Source organism: Peromyscus californicus, unplaced genomic scaffold (genome assembly GCF_007827085.1).
Source record: "Peromyscus californicus insignis strain IS unplaced genomic scaffold, ASM782708v3 Scaffold_3__1_contigs__length_106647218, whole genome shotgun sequence".
NCBI lineage: Eukaryota > Metazoa > Chordata > Mammalia > Rodentia > Cricetidae > Peromyscus > Peromyscus californicus.
In genome coordinates, this window is record NW_026294551.1 from 76666425 (window position 1) to 76689111 (window position 22687).

Genomic DNA, 22687 nt, shown 5'->3' on the forward strand with positions numbered 1-22687 from the left:
GGGATGTTGTGTGCTAGGCAGGATGTGAGGGTGGGGAGATTTCCATACTCTACACAGCACACGCACCTACTGGGTAATTCCCCAGGCCTAAAATATAATCCACAGTACTGTCATGTTGGGTGCTGCGCGGTGGGTGGCGTGGGATGAGCTGTGGTTTGCCTTGGGCACTAGGACTTGAGGAAGCCAACTTGATTTCAACATCAAGTCTTGCTGTCTGGAAAGACCACAGGTACCTGAATCTTCCCCGAGGGTCAGCATGCAAATCAGCTCGCTCTTGCCTGGGGGCTGAAAGGAAAGAAGCTGGTATACAAGACAGCTGCAGCTGATCAAAAGAATTGTGTAGCTTAATATTATGCTCCAACTGTCTCCCTCCTCTTCCTTCCTTCTGCCCTGTTCAGCTGGACTCAGTTGGACTCTCAACCAAAATTCTTCCCCACTCATCTGAGTCTTAGGACTCTTCCCGAATTTCCTACTCCGCTCTATTCATGCAATGTGAGATATCCCACCACAAGTCTTATGTTTATTTATTTGGTGTTAACACTGAAGAAGACTGCATCTAAACACACACACACACACACACACACACACACACACACACACACACACACACACAATCACATTAGAGATAAAACAAGCTACTGAGAGGTAGAGATGTGAGCAATCCAGGATCTGGTATAAAATGACGATTGCAAGTAAATAATTTAACTCTTGAAAAAAAAATCAGAAAGTGTAAAACATTAACGTTGATTAGAAGTGATTTTAAATTTCATTTACTGACTTGACTTTTATACCAAAAATATGAAACACATTTATAACTAGATTTGTATTTGTTTAGATTTTGTTTTTTACCTTTATTTTTATTTTATGTGTATAGGTGTTTTGCCTGCCTTTACGTCTGTGCAGCACATGATTCCAGTGCCCTCAGACACCAATAGAGGGCATTGAATTCCCTGAGACTGTTGTTAGAAACTGTTGTGAGCTACTGTGTAGGTACTGGGAATTGAACCTGGGTTCACTGGAAAAGCAGCTATTGCTCTTAATAGACAAGCCAGCTCTCTGGTCCCAGTTAGATTTGTATGGTACAAATGCCCTTAATTTCCGCATTCGGGAGGCAGAAGCTGGAGGATCTTTGTGAGTTTGAAGCCAGCCTGGTCTACATAGCAAGTTCCAGAACAGCCAGGATTACATACTGAAACCCTGTCTCAAAAAAAAAAAAAAAATGAAACAATTTTTTTAATTAAGAAAACAACTTAGCACTAAGCTCCCTGGCCATTTCCGTTAACACTAACAATAACTTCTTCTTCTCTTCTTCTTTCTCTTTTTCCTCCTCCTCCCCTCCCCCCTTTCTTCCTTCTTTGTCTCTTATGTGTATGTGTGTATACCTGTGTGAAAGTATGCCACATGTGTGTGGGTACCCGTGGAGGCCAGAAGATGGCACTGGATCCCTTGGAGCTGGAGTTACAAGTGGTTGTGAACTGCCTGATGCATGTGCTGGGAAGGGAAGTCAGGTCTTCTGGAGAGTAACACGCACTCTTAATCAGTGAACCATCTCTCCTGCCCCTACCGCTGACTTCTGATCAAACTGAAGATTTCTGTTAAGGGATACTTTATTCTTTTACTTTAAATGAGAAATTTAAATACTTTAACAATATTACTTTTCGTGTGTGTGTGTGTGTGTGTGTGTGTGTGTGTGTGTGTGTGTGTGTGTGTTTGTGTGTGTGTGTTTTCCCTCTGCTGGTATTCCTTAGAGAATCACCCCTCCCCACCCTCAATCCTACCCCACTCCACATACAGGAAGATCTCGAATTTCACAACCAAATTCCACTGTCTTGGCTGTATTGACTCTGGTCTGTATGAGCACCTCCCCAAGCTAAGCCAATGACTGAAGATACTGATGTTACCAAACCAGCTGGGTAGGGTCCTTTTGCTCCACCCAGATAGAAATCACAGGTAGTCATGGAGAAGCACTCAAGCTCAGGTCCTCAGCAGCTCTTGTGTCCCTAAGCATTTGACAGCAGCAAGCAGGTGGGAGCAGCAGCAGGTGACACCCTCTAGTGTCGCAGCTCCCATGCTGGCCTCTGGTAGTGGGGCCCTTTGCTCTACAGGTGTTACAGCTCTCGTCTGTGCCTTAGAAGTTGGGATTCCTCAGCTCTTAGAAGTGACCAGTATTACGGTTTCCAGGCCTGGTCTATCTGAGACACTGGCCCTAAAGGCTTGAGAGTTCTCTGGAATTCTTCCAGTAACTAGGGCCTGCAGTGTCTCTCCTCTGGCTCTCTGCCCTGCTGATACTTCTTCCATCCCTCTTATTCCTTCTCAGGAAGGTCTCTCCAAATGTCCAGCCTCCTCTTGTCACTATGGTTCCCGTCACAGTTGCTGTGGTCTAGGAGACAGCTACGGCTGCTCCTTCATTCTGCTCTTGCTGTCCGTCAGTCTTGTGGCTCTGCCCCTTCTTTGTCAGTTCTGCAACTCAGCGTGGAAGCTACTCTGATGTCCTGGACGCTATTGCTCTGCAGCCTTCCCCATTGCCGCTCCACTGTCTGTGACTTTCTTTCCCCATTACTAGCTCAGCTCAGTGCACTCCCAGAAGTGGTCAAGAATGGACCACTGCAGAGAAACCATTGTGGGGCCTAGTGTTGCATCACTAGGGAATACAGCCCAACGGGTATTTATCAGTCCACTCTCCAAATGAGGTTAAGAGCTTGCTTACATAGCTCAAGAAGGGTATTTGCACCAATCACAGCTAATTTCCCAGGCAAAGGAAGGCTTGTATCTGCACCAATCACAGCACCATCCCCTTTGTATGAGCTGCAGCCCTAAGCCGCTGTGGTCAGTGCTTTCCCTACCTAGCCTAGGTGGAAAGGGTTAAAAACCATCTAGCGTTCACCAAGGTTTGTGATAGCAAAAGGAACGGTACAAATTGAACAGCCCTGGCAGGAGCTACACCCCCAAGAACCAGAGCAAGCAGCTACGACTGCTGTGTGGTTTCCTCACGGCATCTGAACAGTGTTCAGAACAGCTGGTACCCGGCATAAGGGCAGAGCAGGTGGCTATTTAACTAACAGTTTTTTTTTTTTTGTTTTTTTTTTGCTCAAGGCAACTAAGAGAAGAGCACCAGTTGCAAATTAGGAAGTTAAGTTGCTCTATAGCCCCTGTGATAATGAATGTAGAAGGGCTTACAGTGAGAACTTCAGAAAGCGTGATTAACATGAGCAATGATGTTAACATAGTCCCTACCCAGTGTCCCACAGAGATGAAGGTCCTCCTCATCTGTATCACTGGGACTCTTCTTCTTTAATTAAAAATTAGTTTTCCGGCCGGGCGGTGGTGGCGCACGCCTTTAATCCCAGCACTCGGGAGGCAGAGGCAGGCGGATATCTGTGAGTTCGAGGCCAGCCTGGTCTACAGAGTGAGTTCCAGGAAAGGCGCAAAGCTACTCAGAGAAACCCTGTCTCGAAAAACCAAAAAAAAAAAAAAAAAAAAAAATTAGTTTTCCAACTTAATATACAAAGCAATGGTCTCACTGTATGCCTGCTCTGTCCTAATTCATCTCCTCCGATCCTCCTCCTCTCCTTTGCTTCTTGCTGGTCCCTTTCCCCACCCCCCGATAGCCCCTTCTCCCTCAGATCACGTGTGCTCATTAACCTCCTCCTCCTTCTTTTAGAGCTCTTCTCTCATGGTTCCTCTCCTAGTTTCATGACCTGCATCTCTCACACCTCCCCACACATACAGATTTAAATCTAGGATTCACTTATGAGAAAAAAAAAAACATGTGGCATTTGTCACATATTTTCTGAATCTGACTCATTTTTATACCATAGTGATTTCCAGTTCCATCAATTTTTCTGTAAATGTCATTTTTCTTTACTGCTAAATAACATCCCATTATATGTATTATATACACATTTCTTTATCCATTCATCTGTTAATGGACATCCAGGCTTTTTCCACTTTGTCTCTCTGAGATGCTTTCTGGAACTATTGGAAAAAAAAATCCTGTTCCTATGATAAAATGTCAGACGATTACTCCTGGCAACCATTTTCGTGCCATAGAGGGCAGTTCTGGTGAGCAGAAACCAACACAGAACTAAGGAATAGCAAGCAAAATTACAGATGTTTTTGTGGAGTACCTGGACCCCACAGAATTACTTTGAATTGTTTTTTTCCCCTCTGCCTCTATTGAAATGCATTAAGTAAGACTTTCTCAAGTCAACTGTGGTTCCAAAGGCTCATAAAAATTATAATTAAAGTGAAATATTTCTATATTCTAACATAGGGGTGCTCTCTCATCCACTAAGACATAGGAAGAGGCAAAACCAGTTCTAATGGTAAATGTCCACCCACTTCCAGCCTTCAGAAGCCAAAGCTTAAAGAATCAGGGGACTGAGTTCTTGAGGTACTATAAATGTCTTCTTACACCAGTCAGAGGGAAGAGTCCTGCATGCTTGTATTCCCAAGAAGGCAAGTAACAGGCTTTAAAGGCCAACTCATTGAGCCTTGGAAATGTGAAAATTGTATCTAAATCTCAGTAAGACAATAGCAAAAGCTTGTGGGAGAGCTGTTTGTCATCAGAGAGAAGGGGTGTTGTAAGTGCAGTGGCAAGACAGGACTCTTGGAGTTGTGGGCAGAGATGTAAAAGTCAGTAAACAGCAGGGAGTGGGACCAGTGGACTCCCAAATGGCCCTCAGCTGGAAAATCTTGAAAACAACAAAATTTGGGACTTGAGTTTTCCACCAAGAAAAGAAACATTGTATGTCTACATCACATCCCAAGGGTGCCAGCCCTGGATTACCAGTGTCATCATATTGGTCCCTGCCTTTGCTCCTCTTTCTTCTTCCCTCCAGAGTGAGCCTGAAGGGGTGCAGCAGAAATCCAGCTGATACCTGAAGGAGGAGGAGGAGGAGGAGGAGGAGGAGGAGGAGGAGGAGGAGGTGGTGGTAGAGCACAGTGGGAAAGTCAGTGTGTTTGCCAAAACAAGCCCAGCTGATGTTGAGGAAAAGCAGTATGTGGGATATGTGCACAGAGTTTTCTGTTGCCATTTATTTTAGTGCATGCCTGCCTGCCCCCCTCCCCCCCCTCACACACACACACACACACACACACACACACACACCCCTACCTTTGTATGTGTATGTGTGTGCACACATATATGTGTGCACATGTGTCTTAGTGTGGATATGTGAATGTAAGTGCAGATGCCTATGGAGGGCCAGAAAAGGTTGCCTGATGCCTTGGTGTTGGAGTTGTGGGCCACCTATCCTGGATCCTGGAAACCAGACCTGGTCCTCTTCAAGAACAGTGCATGCCTTTTAGTGCTGAGCCATTTCTCCAGCCCTGTGCTTAGAGTTTTGATCATCAACAGTAAATGGACTGGCTCTTTTGAAGTGTTCATTATAGAAACTTTCAAACAGATGCTAGCATAAGGAATACAATAACAAACCGGTACCCATCACCCCGCCATAGCAATTTTCAGTTCAAGAACATCATTTCTCCCCCTATTTCTCCTCCCTGGCCTCCATTGCATTATAATAAAACAGATCTCAGACATTTGGCCATTTTATCAATCATTTAGTGCACACCTGTGAAAAGTGCTCTCTTAATAGTGTCATTAGCCTCCTTAAAATTTCATAACAGTTCCTTGGTTTCTTCACGGTGTTTAAATGCCTCAAGGTGACTCATAATTCCTTTATACAGTTGATTTGTTTGGCTCTAAATCCAAATTCCTCCCACATTGGAAACATCTCCTAAGGTCTTTTTCTAGTCTATAGGTTCCCACTCACTTTATTTGTTGGGGATCCTGGGTCATTGTCCTTAGCATTTGATATAGTCTGGACTTGCCCAGTGACATCTCTTCCTGTTCTTTGCCACGTTCCTTCATCTCTTGAGCTTCCTGACAGCTCAGATTTAGATCTGGAGCTCAGACCAGACTCATATGTGACGCTTTTCTCTCTACACAAGGCATCTGTGTGGGTAGTTTGTTTGCTTCCTATCACATCACACAGAAGCCACATAATGTCTGCTTGTCTCTCTGTCATGTGAGGAGTGGTCAGCCTGTCACATTGCTGTCAGCTTCTTACTGTTGTTCATTTCCCTACTGACTTTTGATATGGTGAGCTTAACAGCCGCCTAGGGTCATCGTCTACATTCATTGTTGTATTCAGTTTGTGAAATGGTGATGCTCGGTCATTCCTTCTTCACTTACTTTATATTACTAAATGTTTGTTGACTAAACTGAAATGCAATCCTTCATGAGAAGCAGAAGGTTATAGTTGGCTTTTGTTTTCAGTTTCCAGAATAGTAAGTTGATTATTCACCATCCTCTGAAAGTAGTCATTGGGATGGACTTGGCTAGTAGGAGCTCTTTTGTATTGTTGGGATTTTAGTTGTTGCTCATTTATTTGTTGGTTTGCCGTGTGTGTGTGTGTGTGTGTGTGTGTGTGTGTGTGTGTGTGTGTGTGGTATGTGCACATGCATAAGCCAGATGAAGGCTTCAGATGTCCTTGTCTGTCACTCTCTGTGTTCTTCATTTGCAGCAAGGTTTCTCCTTGAAGCTGGAGCTCATATTTTTCAGTCAGGTTGGCAGCCAGCAAGCCCTAGGAATCTGCCTGTCTGCACCCTTCACAATGCTGAGGTTCCAGGCATCCAGTAGACCATGCCTGGCTGGTTATGTGGAAGCTAGTATCTGAACCACAGTCCTTAGGTTGGAAAGCAAGTGCTCCCAACTGCTGAGCCATCTCCCCAGCATTTTTGCATTTTTGTAAAATTTTGCATTTTTGTTTGCTCTTCTTTGAGACAGGGTAACGCCATGTAACCTAGTGCTGCTTATAGGCACCAGTATGGAATTTGTCTCCTATAAACCAAACTTTTAAAACCAAAATACAAATAAAGAGACTGTTTATCTTAACATGATGGAGAAAATACTGGGGGCTCTAAATACACACACACACACACACACACACACACACACACACACACACGTGTAAGAGTGGACATAGACTAGTCCCAGTAAATGCTTTGGAGTGTTCTGTGTGGTAGAAAATAAAATTATTTTTTAATGAACTGCTTGGCAAATGGAAGGCAGGTGAAAGTGCTTTCCCAGGTGAAAGTGCTATGTAAAGTCTGTAAATCATTGTACCTGAATCAGTCTGGCATAAGTCTACCCTTTCCAAAGTCATTTACAGTATAGCTGGGAAGGTAGTACATGATACTACATAATGTTAGAGTTGGGTATGGTACCAGTAACAGAAACTAAAATAACAGGGTCCTAGAAAATATTAATGGTATATTTCTTCTTACAGTAAAAAAATAAGGGGGGGGAGCTAATCCACTGCTTCTCAGCCTTTTGTCTAAGATGGAGTGTGGAACAGGTGTTCCACAGCTCTTGTGAATGACCCAGTTTATAGTCATTATAACCCCAGACTCCACTTATCATGTGATCAATCATTCTCAACAGGTAACCTCCACATCATATAGTATAATATAGTTCTTCCAGCTCCAGCAATCAAGTCATAAGAAACAGGAAGAGAAATGGAGGAGATGGGGGGTTCCCATTAAAGAACCCCCTTCTCTTCTTGAGACAGACTCCCAAGAGCTGAGATTACAGGTGTAGACCACCACATCCTGACAAGACACTTCCATTTCTGCCATATGCTTTTGTTCAGAAAAGAGTTACATGGCTCTACCAAGTTACTGGGAAGGCTAAAAATAAAGTATTCTTTACTGAGGTTGACCAGATGTCCAGATAATCTTCAGGGAATCAGTTACCCCAGAAAAAGGAAGAAGAAGGAAAATAGTAATCTTTGCTGCAAGCTATAGTTTGAAAAGTCTACCTCTTTTGTACATTATATTTTCATGTCTTAAAATCTCAGAATATCTCCCTTTCCAGCCCTTCTCTTCCCTCCCTATCCCTTCCTTTCCCTTTCCTACCCTTCTCCTCCCTTCCCTTTGCCTTCATTATTCAACAGCATCCAATACATTATGTGCAAGGAGGCTGTAATTAGCAATTTACATCTAAAAATAAACTGTAGAATTGTGCTTCCACACTTTGTCTCATCCTTTGTCCCTCTCTAATCTGTGCTGTCCCTGCTTGCATGGGGACTTCTTGGTTATTAACTTCCTGGTCACAGTGAACCTCACAGAAGTATTACATCTTAACATTGTCTTGAGTCTAGGCTAGACTCAAGAGTAGTGTGCATTATTGACAGAGCAGATGAGGTTTTGTTCCCAAAGACCCTCACAAGGAGGTAGCTTGTTGTTTGTCTGTGCGTGCTGCTTTCTTGTAAGGGTCCTTATATGTGGGGGGGAGGGGGAAAGGGTTACAAGATTCCATGTGGGAAAGTCTGGAAGGCTTCCCAAAGAAAGCTGCTTGTTGGCTGAGGCTGGCAATATCACTAAAGACTTAACCAGAAAAGAAAGAGACAAAGAGGATACATTTAGACCCAGCATTCAGGATTTGTGCAGTGGCATACACAGAAGGCTAATGTGACACCCTTAAAGCCAGGCATACTGTGAGGCTGACAGAGGAGTCAAAAAGGAGCCCTTCAGTGCCTCATACAAGGCCCCCATTGCTTCCTTTCACAGACAAAGGAACTGAAATTCCAAGCCATCGTGTTAAGTGGTAGCGAAGGCATTCAAACTTATAAGTAGAATAACAGCCCTGTGCAAATCTTTCCATGTCCTAATGCCTACAAACCTGTGACTGTATGAAGTTGAGTGACAAAGGGAAATTACAATACCAGGTGGAGTTACAGTGCCCATCTTCTGACCTTAAAATGGGGTGCCCGTCCTAGACGATCACTGTGGGATGGGTGGCTCTCCATCTTGGTAGTTTTCAGGATCCTTAAATGTCACAGAGGTAGGAGGAAGAGGTTCCAGAAATATGGAGGAAGCAGTACTCGGCCTGTAGTTGTCGAGTTTGAAGTTGGAGAAAGAGTCCAGAGCAAGGCCACCTGGGTGTCCCTCAAAAGATAGGACAGTCACAGAGGTAATGTCCCTCAGAGACCTGCCAGAAAGGAGCACAGATCCACTGTCACCATGATTTTCACTCAGTGAGACACATTTCAGACTTCTAAATTAGAGAATTGTGAGGGAAATCCAAGAAACCTGTGGCAATCCATGATAGCAATGGGAAACTTATACACGAGCTGTGCTCCACTCACCCCTGGACCCCTGTTAACACTTTCCCACTTTTCTACATGCCCTAAGTGTTGCAGAGGCTAAACCAGGAACTCTAAAAATTAAAATGAATTCCTTTTATAAAGTCTGAGTTTCTTCAACCTCATTTTCAAACCATATAGCAAAGGGTACACATATTTTTGCATGTGCTTCTTAACTTGGTGAATTTTGAAAGGATGTGGTCATGGCCTTTGACATCAGAGGAGGAGCTCAGTGGTAAGGCTGGCTGGTGTTGATAGAAAAGATAAGGTTAGAGGCAAGTTGCCTTTGAACAACTCTCTGAAGATCAACTGTATCCTGCTGCATTCCCAGCTGTTTCTCTCCTTTGGTTGCACTGAGGGGTGATGCCCAAGAGGCATCACTTTTCAGAACTGGACCATGAACAACTTCATTCTCCTGGAAGAGCAGCTGATCAAGAAGTCCCAGCAGAAGAGAAGGACTTCTCCCTCGAATTTCAAAGTCCGTTTCTTTGTTTTAACGAAAGCCAGCCTGGCATACTTCGAGGATCGCCATGGGGTATGAAAACACTTGCTCTTGACTTTGTTTATTTACTCTTTTGTGTTTGGATCGAGTTGATTTGTGGGATAAACTTGAACACCTGGAATACAAGCATGTTGTGTTTAACAGCCACAAAGTACCCAGAGATCGAAGCAAAATCGGAGAGATTGGGAAGTTGGGTGTAGATTTGTCTATTTCAGTTCACTCATCCATTTTTCTTCTCCACAAAGTTGTTTAATTGTTAAGCATAGAAATATTTTATGTGTTGAGTTTTGTGGATAGAACTTGAAGTTAATGTAAAGTATATGGTATTTTACAGGCTATAATGCATTAAGATATTAATTATTAATTAATTATTGTTCATTAGGACATAACGGGCAGCCTGGCCCAACTTCTCTGTTTTACCAAAGATGTGGTTCTCAGAATGGTGAAGGGGAGGTCCTATGTCAAATTTTTATGACTTGAACTCTCCTCGTCTCAATGATCATCTCTCTCCTGAGGCCATGAGGTCATACTTCCATGTAATATTCTAAAATATTCTGTATTTCATGTGCATGTGTGTGTGCAGAGCATTCATGTAATATTCGGGAAGTTGTAAGACATGTGGCAACCCTCTTCATCCGTGGCAAACTGTCTCAGGAGACTATAGGGGTATGGAAATGGAACACAAAGTATCTGCCTATAGACAAGGGCTCTTCCAGAGTGGTTGCTTAGCTAGATGTGTCTAAAGACATCTTCCTGTTGTACAGCAGCCGTGAGAACAAAAGCAAATAAGTCCATGTTAATAATAAAGTTTGGTAGAAGCACTGGGTCAGGGGTCAGGAAGTCACTCTGCTCCCCACTGGGTGAATGGACCTGGGCAAATGTCCTTCTCCATCAGACTCTTTCTCTTTGTAAACAAAAGGACTAGATATCACCCTAAGATCCATTCTGCCTTTCTGAAGCCTTTGGCTGTACACAGTGCCTCTTGGTTAGTCTTCCTCCGCCACTTTTCAAAGCATGTTTGATTTCCTGTCATATCTTGGTATTATTGTTACATCATTAGAGAGGTAGAGCACAGACCTACTTAGGTTTTAGATGTGTGCTCACTGAGTCAAAGATGCTTCTTTTCCTTGGTGATATCTCACTAGAAGATACAGATATGTGTGGCAGTGGGGCGGGGGGGGGGGGGGGGGCAATCTTTAAAGATTTTCATGAACTCGGAGCAGACCACTTGGAGGGGGGAATACCTAGCCTTTTTAGTTTTGGGTAAAATAATGCTGCTTCTATCTCTGCTTTTGCAGTGAAGAGAATCACTTGTCTTCAGCAGGGCCTCACTGACAATTTACCAATAGATTAGAAGGCACAGAGAACTACATATGTGCAGACCCCATCGGTCAATGGCCAGGTGCCAAGCTTTGAGCCTGGAGGATTCACCATATAGAACTAATACATCACATGACATCAAGTTTGTGATTTTGTGAATGAAACATGGAGCTCACCTTTCATAATGAAAGCAGAGTCATGCAAATTACTTTTCACAAAATGGATTTTTGCACTTTCACCAGTTTTTTAAAATATTTTTTAATTTTTGAGATTATAATTACATCACTTCCCCCTTCTTCTTTCTTCCTCCTGTCTTCCATGTACCCTCCTTGCTCTCTTTCAGATTCATGGTCCGATTTTCTTTAATTGTTGTTGTTGTTGTTGTTGGTGGTGGTGGTGGTGGTGGTGGTGGTGGTGGTGGTGTGTGTGTGTGTGTGTGTGTGTGTGGTATGTGTCTGTGTGTGATAATGTCACTATATAACCCAAGCTTGAACTTGAAATCTTAGAGCCTCAGCCTCCAGAATGTCTTAATTATAAGTAGGTGCCACCATACCTGCTTTCCTTCTTAAGAATCATAAAAGAATTCTAACACAAGCTGCATATGGTAGTGTGTGCTTATAATCCCAGCATAAGGAGACCAAGGCAAGAGAATCAATATAAGTTCAAGGACAGCCTAGGCTATATGGTGAATTCCAGGCCAGCCTGGGCTACATAGGAAGACTTGACCTCAAAAAAAAATTAAACAAACAGAAAAGGAACTAAGAAGACAAAGAAAAGTTTCATAACAAATAATTCATTCTGTAGCCTTTAGCTTTAGTATCAAATTATACATATATATATACATATATATATGTGTATATATATATATATATATAACATTGAATTCCTTGTTTTCTAATACCAATGATTTATATTTAACATTTCAAAACTTTTCTTTAAGCATTATAGAAATTTATTAGTTAGTTATTCGTGGTCACTGACTTATTATTGTACGTGCCCTGCCTATAGTCCATTGCCCAGGGCCATCAATGAGCACAAAACAATGCATCATGTAGAAGTATATAACTTGCACTTGTGTGAAGAACTTTTTTGTGTTTTCAATAAAAGCTTCAGTACTCCCCCATCTGTGAAGTAGGTATTATGATAGCACCCATCTCATGAGAACATGGCCCAGACAGATAATGTGTGTGAGCTGAGATACTGAAATTATCATTTGGCAAATAGAAAAAAAAATGTTAGCAAGTTCACGCAGTTCATTTTAAGATATAGCATACTGTTACCCTATCAGCATATAGTAAACTTTAGCCGTTATATATGTTGTGTTCTCATCTCTGAGGTAACTGTCAGGCTGGCATAACAGGTCTTCATCTTCAAGTGATGGGAAAGGGTAGAGAGGGAGGGATTAAAGCCAGATAAGAGGAGGGCCCTTGATACATACCTATGGTGAGTTACACCAGCCGGGGTCACTCCTCTTAAGCTCTTAGCTTCTTTTTCCCTTTTCTGCATCTGTAAAATGGTGTTCCTGTTAGTTCAAATCTCTTTCAAATTGTTACACCACGTGAAAAATACTCAAGAACAAATTCTAGCCTTTTACAAACCAAATGTTCGATCCAACTATAAATATCCATACCCACTGTCTTACACTCTGAATGGAGTGAACTTCTATTTAAATATGAATATAGTTTGGGGATTGTATGCCTGTCTCCCTGAACTGTGCTGTGAAAATGGTTCTGGACTCCCAGAACCTTCTTCCTACTGAAACAGTGTATCAGAAAGGTAGAGTGCTTGCAGGTGGGGACATGCACATGTAGCTCCAGATGTTCCCTGTGCCTACCAGGCATTTTGTAAAATGGTCTCTGCTATGTATCTGTGGGCCTTTAGCAGAGAAGGATAAGGGCCTGGTAGCATGCTGGTAAAAATGGGTCACAGACACTGTGTTAGTAGAGGGGAGTCGTGGAGGCCTGATTTGTAGTGTTTGTTGATTTCTCTGTTGTAAATAACTCCTTCGTGGAGCTGGGATATAGCACAGTTAGAAGAGTATTTGCTTAGCATGCATGAAGCTGAGTTCAATCCATAGCCCTGCATAAAGTAAGCATGGGGGTGCACAATTATAACCCCACACTCAGGAGGTAGAAGAAGAAAATCAGAGGTCCAAGGACATTTTCCGCTGTATTGTAAGTTTGAGGTCAATCTTCAATGCATGATAGCCTATTTCTAAAAAGAAGAATCCCTTTGGCCATTTCAATTAATCAATGTGACATGTGGATCAAAAATTCTTGAAAACATTGTCACTTGCTCTCATAGGCCAGTATAAGCCAACCCTCGCATACCACTGGCAGACTTAAGGACAATCTCTGGGGAGGTTGTTGACCACTGAACCATAGGAGAAAGAGAAAAATCAGAGGGCCCCGAGCATGAGATAAAAGGGTCAGCATAGATGATGACAAACATTACAGGCTGGAAAAACCAGCGTAGCTGATAAGAGCTGGGTTTAAATCCTACCTCTCTCACTTTCCAGGTCTGAAATCTCAGGTAAGACATTCCATCTATTTAAGGCATTTTCCTATTTAGTCAGGACCTTCATGATTCTCCCTGTTTCACAAAATGCTGAGTACATTCTAAGAAAAGTGTATTGCAAGCTTCATGCTCATTTTGTGACATGGCAAGATGACTATTACCCACCAAGCACCATCATGATCTTCCAACAGGATTCCTTATTCTAATGTCTCTTTGCATCATAAGGATCAAGCTTGCTATGCTTCCCATGGTGTGGGATACAGTACCACCTAATGAGGGACAGAATGAACAGTCAAGATCATTGGCACCCCAGCTATTGCCCAGATGAGGGTCTCCTCTCCCTGAGCTGCAGTCTGATCTAGCAGCAGAATCAGCTCTCCCAGCATGCAGCCTTCCTAAATGAAAGAGGACAGGTGGGAAGATGGTTCCTTCCTTCCCTTTGGAACCATTTTGTAGCATCATCAAAAACACACTTTCTGGTATCAGACAGGTCTGGGTCAAAGATCAGCTCTACTACTTGAGCTGTGTGACTTGCTATAAACCATATAATACTGCAAGTTTTTGAAAGATTGTTCCTTTTTTGTTTTCTTTTTAACAAGATGGAGATCACCATTATTCTGATAATAAGCAATGACTAACATTGACTGAGCATGGCCTATGTGTCAGTGTGTTCATATGAATTGTTTTTGGATAAACAGTATAATCGTTCTATAAGTAGGAACTGTTATTCCCTCCTTTATAAATCAGAGAATAAAGTGAAGAGATTTTAAATAACTTCCCCGAGGTCCCTTACGTCTTCAGAGCTGACACAGTTCTGTGATAAATGGTGCTTCTTATGATTAGCAGTGTTACTGTCTGGTTATTATAAAATGGCATGTGCTCTTGCTCTGTAAAGGATTCTGAACATCGATACCTCCTGTTCTCTGGGTCTGTCATAGTGAAGTACAGCATGAACTCTGTCCCTTCTGTGCATACTCCAGGACAAATCCCTCCCCCCCTCACTTTCTGGAGCTCTGTTCCATGCGAAAACAATGTGAATGCATTCCTCACTTTTTCTACTGAAGTTGCTGCAGTCCACCTGCATTTCCTCAGTCACTTTGCCAGTAAGAGTCCACATGTCTCATCTGGCACTGCTGCTCTTGTGATGTGTCGCCCCACCACACTCCCCACAGCAGCCTGGGTGAGCACTCACATGGTGGCTGTGATCAGTTGACATAGTCCTCATCGTAAGCAGGCATGTTGCTTATGACAGTGTTATCCCACTGGCCTGAGCCACCAGAATCTAGCACACATGTCCCTCTTCGTCATCTCTCTGGGCTCTAGTCATACCACACTATTCATCTCTAAGTGTCCCTTCCTTAGAGAAGCCTTCCTTGACTTCTTTAGACTGAGTCAACCTCCTATTATGTTCTGCCATAGTAACATGTGCCCTTCCTTCAGGGTCCATGCCAAAGTCATAATTGCCCATTTCCTAATGTGAAGCTTCATTAGCCTGGAGCTGTATAAGGACAGGTATCTGATGATACCATCAGTTTCTACAATGCTTTCTGCCTCTTAGTATTCATTAGTTTTTTGTTTATTTGTTTGTTTTCATCTTTTTTTTTCTTGTGGATGGCGTAGAAGGAGAAAGGAAGAGAAGAAGGGAAGAAAATATAGATCCAGGGTGGGATAGTATAGCACAGATGAGCCTCGTTAGAAAAGGGCGCAATACTAAAAGAGTAAACACATGACATAGAAGAACCAAAGGGAGGGTTCAGGATATAAAAATAAGAGTCCCTGGGGGAAACAGGCATGGCCATGTCTTAACAAGAGTCCCTGGGGGAAACAGGCATGGTCATGTCTTAACAAGAGTCCCTGGGAGAAACAGGCATGGTCATGTCTTAACAAGAGTCCCTGGGAGAAACAGGCATGGTCATGTCTTAACAAGAGTCACTGGGAGAAACAGGCATGGTCATGTCTTAACAAGAGTCCCTGGGAGAAACAGGCATGGCCATGTCTTAACAAGAGTCCCTGAGAGAAACAGGCATGGCCATGTCTTAACAAGAGTCCCTAAGGGAAACAGACATGGCCATGTCTTAACAAGAGTCCCTGAGAGAAACAGGCATGGCCATGTCTTAACAAGAGTCCCTGGGAGAAACAGGCATGGCCATGTCTTAAGCAAGAAAGAGTTGGGTAGTTGGAATTCTCAGCTATGTCAGAGAGACACCTATAGAAGCCCCCAGGTTCAGGAGAACCATCAACTCTGCCCTCTTTCCCTCTTTGCCCTAACTGTATTTCCTTCTGTCATGTTTACAGCTAGACCCTCTGTGGGTAATATTCTTAAAACTACCTGAGCATTTCTGCTGGAGACTTTCACTAGTCATGATCCCTCCCCGTTTTGTCCTGATGTGATTTCATTGGTGCTAGCTGGGGTCCCATGGACAATTGAGCTTCCATATCAATCTGTCATCTCCCATAACACCAAGAGTCAAGTTTTAGAATTAGAACTCACATGCCCCTCTCTATCTCAAAACTCCATGTGACTATTTAGAATACTTAATTCACAGCTGTGGCCCCAAGACCCTTCATTGCCCATCTTTCTGATTCCACTTGACACTGCACTTGCTCTGTGTGCCTCAAGCACATCTGCCTTCTTTCTGAACCTTCAGTGTTTCAAGTTCACATTCTTTTTGGGGCCCTTGCACTCAGGACTAGAGTGAGGCAGTTGAAACACGTACTATGGGAGTGCTGTTTCTCGTGAAGTACAGACGATCCATTGGCTTTTCGGAACATCCAAGATTGCAGAAGGATCGATTTTTTTTTTCTTCCTGCCTGGCCTCTTCCCTCTCTCTTATTTTCCCCTTTCAGCTTTAAAAAGCTTACAGATAAGCTGAGCATGATGGCACATGCTGTTAATCCCAGTACTCAGGAGACAGAGGCAGGAGGATCTCTGTGAGTTTGAGAGAGGCACACACTTTCATTATTCCCTGTAGTAGAAATCAGTCTCATTGAAATACTTTCAAGGAGAGAACTTACTGTATATGAAAGAAGTAACTGGAAAACACAAGAGCGTGGTTTCCACAGGGTCCAAACAAGACTCACACGTTGAGGTCCAAACAAAACACACATTTGAGTCCTAAGGAGGTTAGCTTAATGCTCTTCTCAAATCTTTGTAGGTCACCTGCTACATCTTTATCTAATTTCATTAACTAATTATAAAATTTCCTATCTGTCAGTGTCTTATTAGGACACCAGAAAAAGTAGGTCTTCTGGGATGTGATTTTCATCAAGAGGCAAGTTGGGGGTTGCCCTCATGATACTCAGGAGTCTCATGAAAGGGATCCAGAGGAGGAAACTGCTCTGAAATATTTTTAAATGCACATAAAATTCCCCTTGTAGACTGCCGGTCTGTCCTTGAAAGTCAATACAAGTTTTTATAGATTTAATAGAACGAGAGCTTGGCACAAGATGTCATGTCTCTACATAATTTCCATCAATTGAAAGTTCTTCATAAACTGTTATTTACAAGCTTATATTGTCATCTAAAAATGGATTTGTATTGATGGGTGGTGGTGGCTCATGCCTTTAATCCCAGCACTCAGGAGGCAGAGGCAGGTGGAACTCTGTGAGTTCCAGGACAGCCAGGACTATTATACAGAGACCTGTCTCAAAAAGCTAAAGAAGAAGAGAGGGAGAGGGAGAGGGAGAGAAAGGGAGAGAGAGAGAGAGAGAGAGAAGAAAGGAGAGAGGAGAGAGATTTGTGTACAGACTAGTTAAAAAACTTAAAAATTTTAACTGTAAAACAGTTTAATTTGGAAATTCTTAAAGGATAAAAATAGATCCTTCTTGAAAGACTAAATTGAAATGACCAACAAGTTTATGGAGAAAATGCTCAACTTCATTAGCCATCAGGAAAATGTAAATCAAAAACACATTAAAATGTGATTGCATCCCAGCTTCATGTCCTTTTTTTATTGAATTATTATTTTGAGAACTTCATCCCTGAGCACTGTGTCTACATCACTCCCACCCTTCTCTGCCTTCTCCAACTCCTCCTGTGCCCTGCCCCCATTCATAACCTCTTCTTCTTTAATTATTATTATTACATACAAATTACTGAGTCCACTTAGCATCCCTCCTAGGTACATGTGTTCAAGGCTGACCACTTGGGATTAGACAACCTAAAGAGGAACTCAACCCTGGAGGAAACTGATTTTCACTCTTTCAGCAGCCATTTATCACCAATAACTCTTCATCTAGAGGTAGAACCTTGAGGAATTCCCCTGTCCGTGCTGGCATGTCAACTGGTTTGTCATTATGCCTGTCTTGTTCAGGCAATCATATTATTGAGAGATCATGAATGTATTTTCCCTGTCATGTCTAGGGGACATTACCTAGCAGCCAGCATACTGGTCCTCTGGCTCTTAAACTACTTCTGCTGCCTCTTTGGTGATATTCCCTGAGCCTTAGCTGTAGGGGTTGTGTTGCAGATGGGGGTTGAGTAGCCCACTAACACCTATTCTCTACATTTTGACCAATTGTGGATCTCTGTAATAGTGTCTGTAGCTAAAAAATAAGCTTTTTTTTGATGAAGAATGAAAGCTACACTTATCTATGGGCATAAAGAGAAGCATTTAGAAAACAGCTAGAGATTACGTCTTAAAAAAAAAAGGCAGTAGTGGGCTCTCCTCTAGGGTCTATGACTTCTCCAGCTGAGTAGTTGGCTAGATTTACAGTTCTAAACATGAATTCTCTCCCGTCAAGTGGGCCTTAAGTTCAACTAAGCAGGTGTTGGTTACTCCTAAGATAGAAGTGCCACTGCTGCACAATGGGAATATCTTGCTGGGCCAGTCATTTTTGTGATTTGTAGGCTTAACAAATGGGTAGGACTACCAATTGCTCCTCTCCCTTGGCAGCTTACATAGCACCTTCTGAAACCTCTTTATTTTTTATTGTTTGTTAATCATTTATTAAATGCCTACTATGCCACAACCAATGATGTGGGTGTGAAGAATATAGTGTAAAATAATATGAATGAGGTGTTTGCCCTCATATGCAGGTAGAGGAGATAGGCCATAGTGAAGTATATAACAGTACATGGTAGATACAGATTGGCAGGTTCTAAGACAGACCTCAGCAGCAACTGGGGCAGAGTTGGAAGGAAGTGTGGTTAGAGAGGGAATCTGTATCTAGGCCAGAGTCAGAGGTTGAGGGAAGATGGATGTACCAGCCAAGTAAAAAACAAACAGACAAAAAACAAAAACAAAAACAAAAACAAAAAACAAAACAAAAAGAAACAAAACCAGAATGGCATTCCCGGAAGAGGAACTGCAAGCTTGAGGACCCTGAGGTAAATAAAAGCTTGGCCCCTGTGAGGAGAGAATCTTGAACATAGTTCAAGAGAAGCCTGCAATTTGAGAATGCAGAAGCCCGACTATGTGAGCCATCATGGGCCATGGCAAAGAGTTTGAACTTCATTCAAACAGCAAGAAGCTACCAAATGGCGGAACCAGCCATGGGACACCATCTGTTTTATATTTGGAAATGGTTGTTCTGACTGCTGTGGTGCTGGCCGATTAGACACAGGGCAGGCCAGGAAGCCAGGAAGCCAGGAAGTCAGGTCGTGGCTACTGACCCAACACATGGTATCTCATCCCACGGGTTGTTCTGTAGTTATTTCGTGTTTTAACTTTTCTTGTGTCCTTCAGAGGGCTTGTCTGGAACCAAAGATGGTGGAAATTGGCCCATTTTATAACCTGTGTCAGGACCAGATATCCTCTAGCAAGGAAGACAGAAAACAAGGTAGAATTCAATTAAATCAATATTAATACCACAAAATAGAATAGGAAGCCTTCAGATTATTATACTGCTAAAAGTAGTTAATAAAACAACTAGAACCAACATATTTTGTATAACTTCTTGTCTAAAACTACCAAATTACTGTGCAGATATAATTTCAAATACTTAAAATTATAATGCATGGCAATTTTATATTCTACTTCCCCATTCATTCTTTTAAATAAATATACTTCTGTATGTCTATATGGCCTTGAAAATAATCACTTTCTCGTATATCTGAATTTTTAATGGTTTGATCCATTCTTTGCAAAGACAAACTTCTCTGTTTTATGTTTACACATGTATGGATGAACATGTCTATCATCTATGGCTCAACATTCAAGTTGTTTCCAGGTATTATGAAAACACATATATAATAGGAGACTGATCCTTTTCAAAAGTTTTTTTAGGATGGATTTCTTTGTAAAATAACTATATCATCGGATAATACTATTTTACATTTATTTATTTAGTGTAAAAGTAGGTGCATGTATGCCACGGTCCACAAGTGAAGCCAGAGAAGAACCTTTGGAAGTTAGTTCTCTCCTACCGTGTAGGTTCTGGGGATCAAACTCAGATCGTCAGCTTGGCAGCAAGTGCCTCTCCCTGCTGAGGCATCGCACCTGCTCAGGATAAGAACATGTCCTGGGCTCAACCATTTATTGCTGTATCATTTTCCAAAGAGCTAAAGCAATGAATGTACAAGCCACCAAAAGTAGTCCCGTGTTAGTTATAGATCCATTCATATTTTCTGAGAACCATTTATCTTTCTAAGAAGGAATTAATAAAAATATTCCATTGCTGTGATTTTCAAATACTTTTTTATAGGCACCGTTTTGTGTTTGTGGTTTTTTTTATGTGAATGAAATAATTTGACTTTAAGTCAATCGTGTATATGTACCTGTACAATAAGATTGAAGGAATACCCAAAAGCATGCTGTCTGCACCATCCAAGTGTCACTAACAGTTAGTGGCTAGCTAGCTGGTCATCCCAGGGGCTCCACCGAGAGGTTCATGTGGATGAGCTCATGAGCTAGATCAGCCAGCGCCTAGTCAAGGAATGAATAAAATTCAGGAAGATGTCACCTAAGCCACTCTGACTGTTCTGTAGCGGTGGCCTGTCACATTCGGCCGAGTTTAAAGCACAGACAGTGGCCAGCAGGCTATAATCCTAGGTAAGGGACAGAGGTAGGGAGCAACAACATGGCTACTTAACAGGGACGAGGGACCAGAATCTGGTCACTTCCTCACTGTGTCTGGGGTTTACCTTTGTTGCTAGAAAATCAAGGATTTCAATTAGACCAGTGGGGTCCCAAACTTTTTAAAACATAGAGCTCTCCTCCACACCTTTAATTCATTACAGTTTCTATAAGGAATGACTCTTTAAATTGAGGAAGGTGATTTCAGATTTCCTTTGGAGTAAGTCTGTTTATGTGTGTAGAGTCTGGGTGTGCGTGTCAGTTTATAAAATGCCACCAAGTATCCAGTCCTGTTTAAGGGGATGAAAGAACACTTCAAGAAATCAAGGCCTGGAAGAAAGAGTTCAGCAACCAACAGCAGGAATCACAATACCTGTGTCTGTTGAAGGAGTTCAGAGCCCAGGACACTAGGATGTGTAAGGACAGGTTCAAGGAAGATGGGGGAGTGGTGTGCCTCACCCACCTTCAACTCTATAGATGCCTGAGCCCCAGAATGCAGTGAGCAGGTAAACTGCTACCCCAAACTGACCTCAGACCTTTCTCAAGAAAGGCAAGTCTAATGGAAAAGGGAAAGGATCTTCTCACTTTGTCAGCACAAAACATTGAAACAGTGCGGAAGGTAAGCCTGGCCCGTGCACCAGGAAGCATCCCTTAGTTCTTATCGATCCTAGCATAGCATACTAAAAATATAAAATCCTTGAACCCTATGAATAAAACGATCTACTTCAAATCGCAGGGACAATAGGCCAAGACTTGTCTCAGTGCTCTTTTGCCTGTGTTTCAAATTGATCTAGTTGGATCATGTCGTGGATCTGATGGTTGGGGAGTGTGTGGGCCCTGCCTTGTCCTCTGTACCTGTCAGAACTCTCACCTGAGGACTCATCACCTACATCTCCACGCAGATACGGACAGAAGCAGAAATGTTCTGGTCATGGGCCATTTACAAATCTTCTTATGTACATAATATATCTTCATTTTAAAATTTTTTTGTTTTGTTTTTTCGAGACAGGGTTTCTCTGTGTAGCTTTGCGCCTTTCCTGGATCTCGCTTTGTAGACCAGGCTGGCCTCGAACTCACAAAGATCCGCCTGCCTCTGCCTCCCGAGTGCTGGGATTAAAGGTGTGTGCCACCACCGCCCGGCTCATTTTTAAATTTTTATTTATTTATTTATTTTTGTTTTTTTGAGACAGGATTTCTCCATGTAACCCTGCCTGGTCTGGATCTAGTTCTTTGTAGAGCAGGCTGGCTTGAACTCACAGAGATCTGTCTGCCTCTGCCTCCCAAGTGCTGGGATTAAAGGGAGACACTACCACTGTCTGGCCCATATTTTTGAAAGTTACCAAATGCTACGCAGTAACAAAATTTCCAATCCTTGTCCCAAACTCCATTTCTCCAACCCCACATCAACCAACATGAGCCAGCAAGGTAGCTCAGCAGATAAGGGCACTTGCTGCCAACTCTGGTGATGTGATTTCAACCCCCTGGACAGATAAGGTAGAGGGAGAGAATTCTCTGTCTACATATGCACACACACACACACACACACACACACACACACACACACACACACACAATAAATAAATAAATGAAAAAGTTAACAAATACAGTCAGTTTCTCACATACTTTCCAATGATGCTTTATTCATCTACATGTAATACAACCAGAAAAGCCTCTTTCGTTTGTTTTTTATACAGCAGTAGCATAATCTACACACACTACTTTACCTTTTTTTTTCCTTTCTATTGGTTAACACCCTAGTTTAGAGATCAGTCCATAATGGATACACACAGAGCTTCTTCATCTTTTACAAATGTAAAAATAACTCATTGTGTGGATAAAACCTTTCCATGGTACGTTTAGTGTGCTTCTGACTGTTTTGTTTTTGCAAGCAACAGGGAATGAATAACCTCACAACGTATGTCACTTTAATGAATATAACTGTGATTGTTAGTCGGAGGCAACTTTGCCACCCTGTGGACATTTGGTCTCGCTGGAGATGTGGAGAGGTAGTTGCTACTGGTGTCCAATGGGTAGAATCAGAACCAAAGGGTCAACAGTACAGAGACTGAGAAGCCCCAGTGCATAGAAAACATGTCCAGATGTGGAGTTGCTGAGTTAAAGGATATTTACAGTTGCTGTTTAGTGACCCAGTCACTCGCCACAGAAGTTGCTCTTTCTCC

At 42.4% G+C, this 22687-nt stretch overlaps 1 protein-coding gene across 3 annotated transcripts in view; it reads left to right on the top strand.

The window, feature by feature from the left end:
* Itk (IL2 inducible T cell kinase) overlaps positions 1–22687 on the top strand; it is a 121470-nt gene that overhangs the window by 45739 nt on the left and 53044 nt on the right. The window contains exon 1 of one of the 3 annotated variants that reach the window (XM_052758345.1): positions 9535–9687. The exons of the other annotated variants lie outside the window; for them this stretch is intronic. Within the exon in view, the coding sequence (XP_052614305.1) occupies positions 9550–9687 (138 nt within the window). The 5' untranslated portion in view covers positions 9535–9549. Of the gene's footprint in view, positions 1–9534; positions 9688–22687 lie in introns of those variants that run through there. 3 annotated transcript variants of the gene reach the window in all.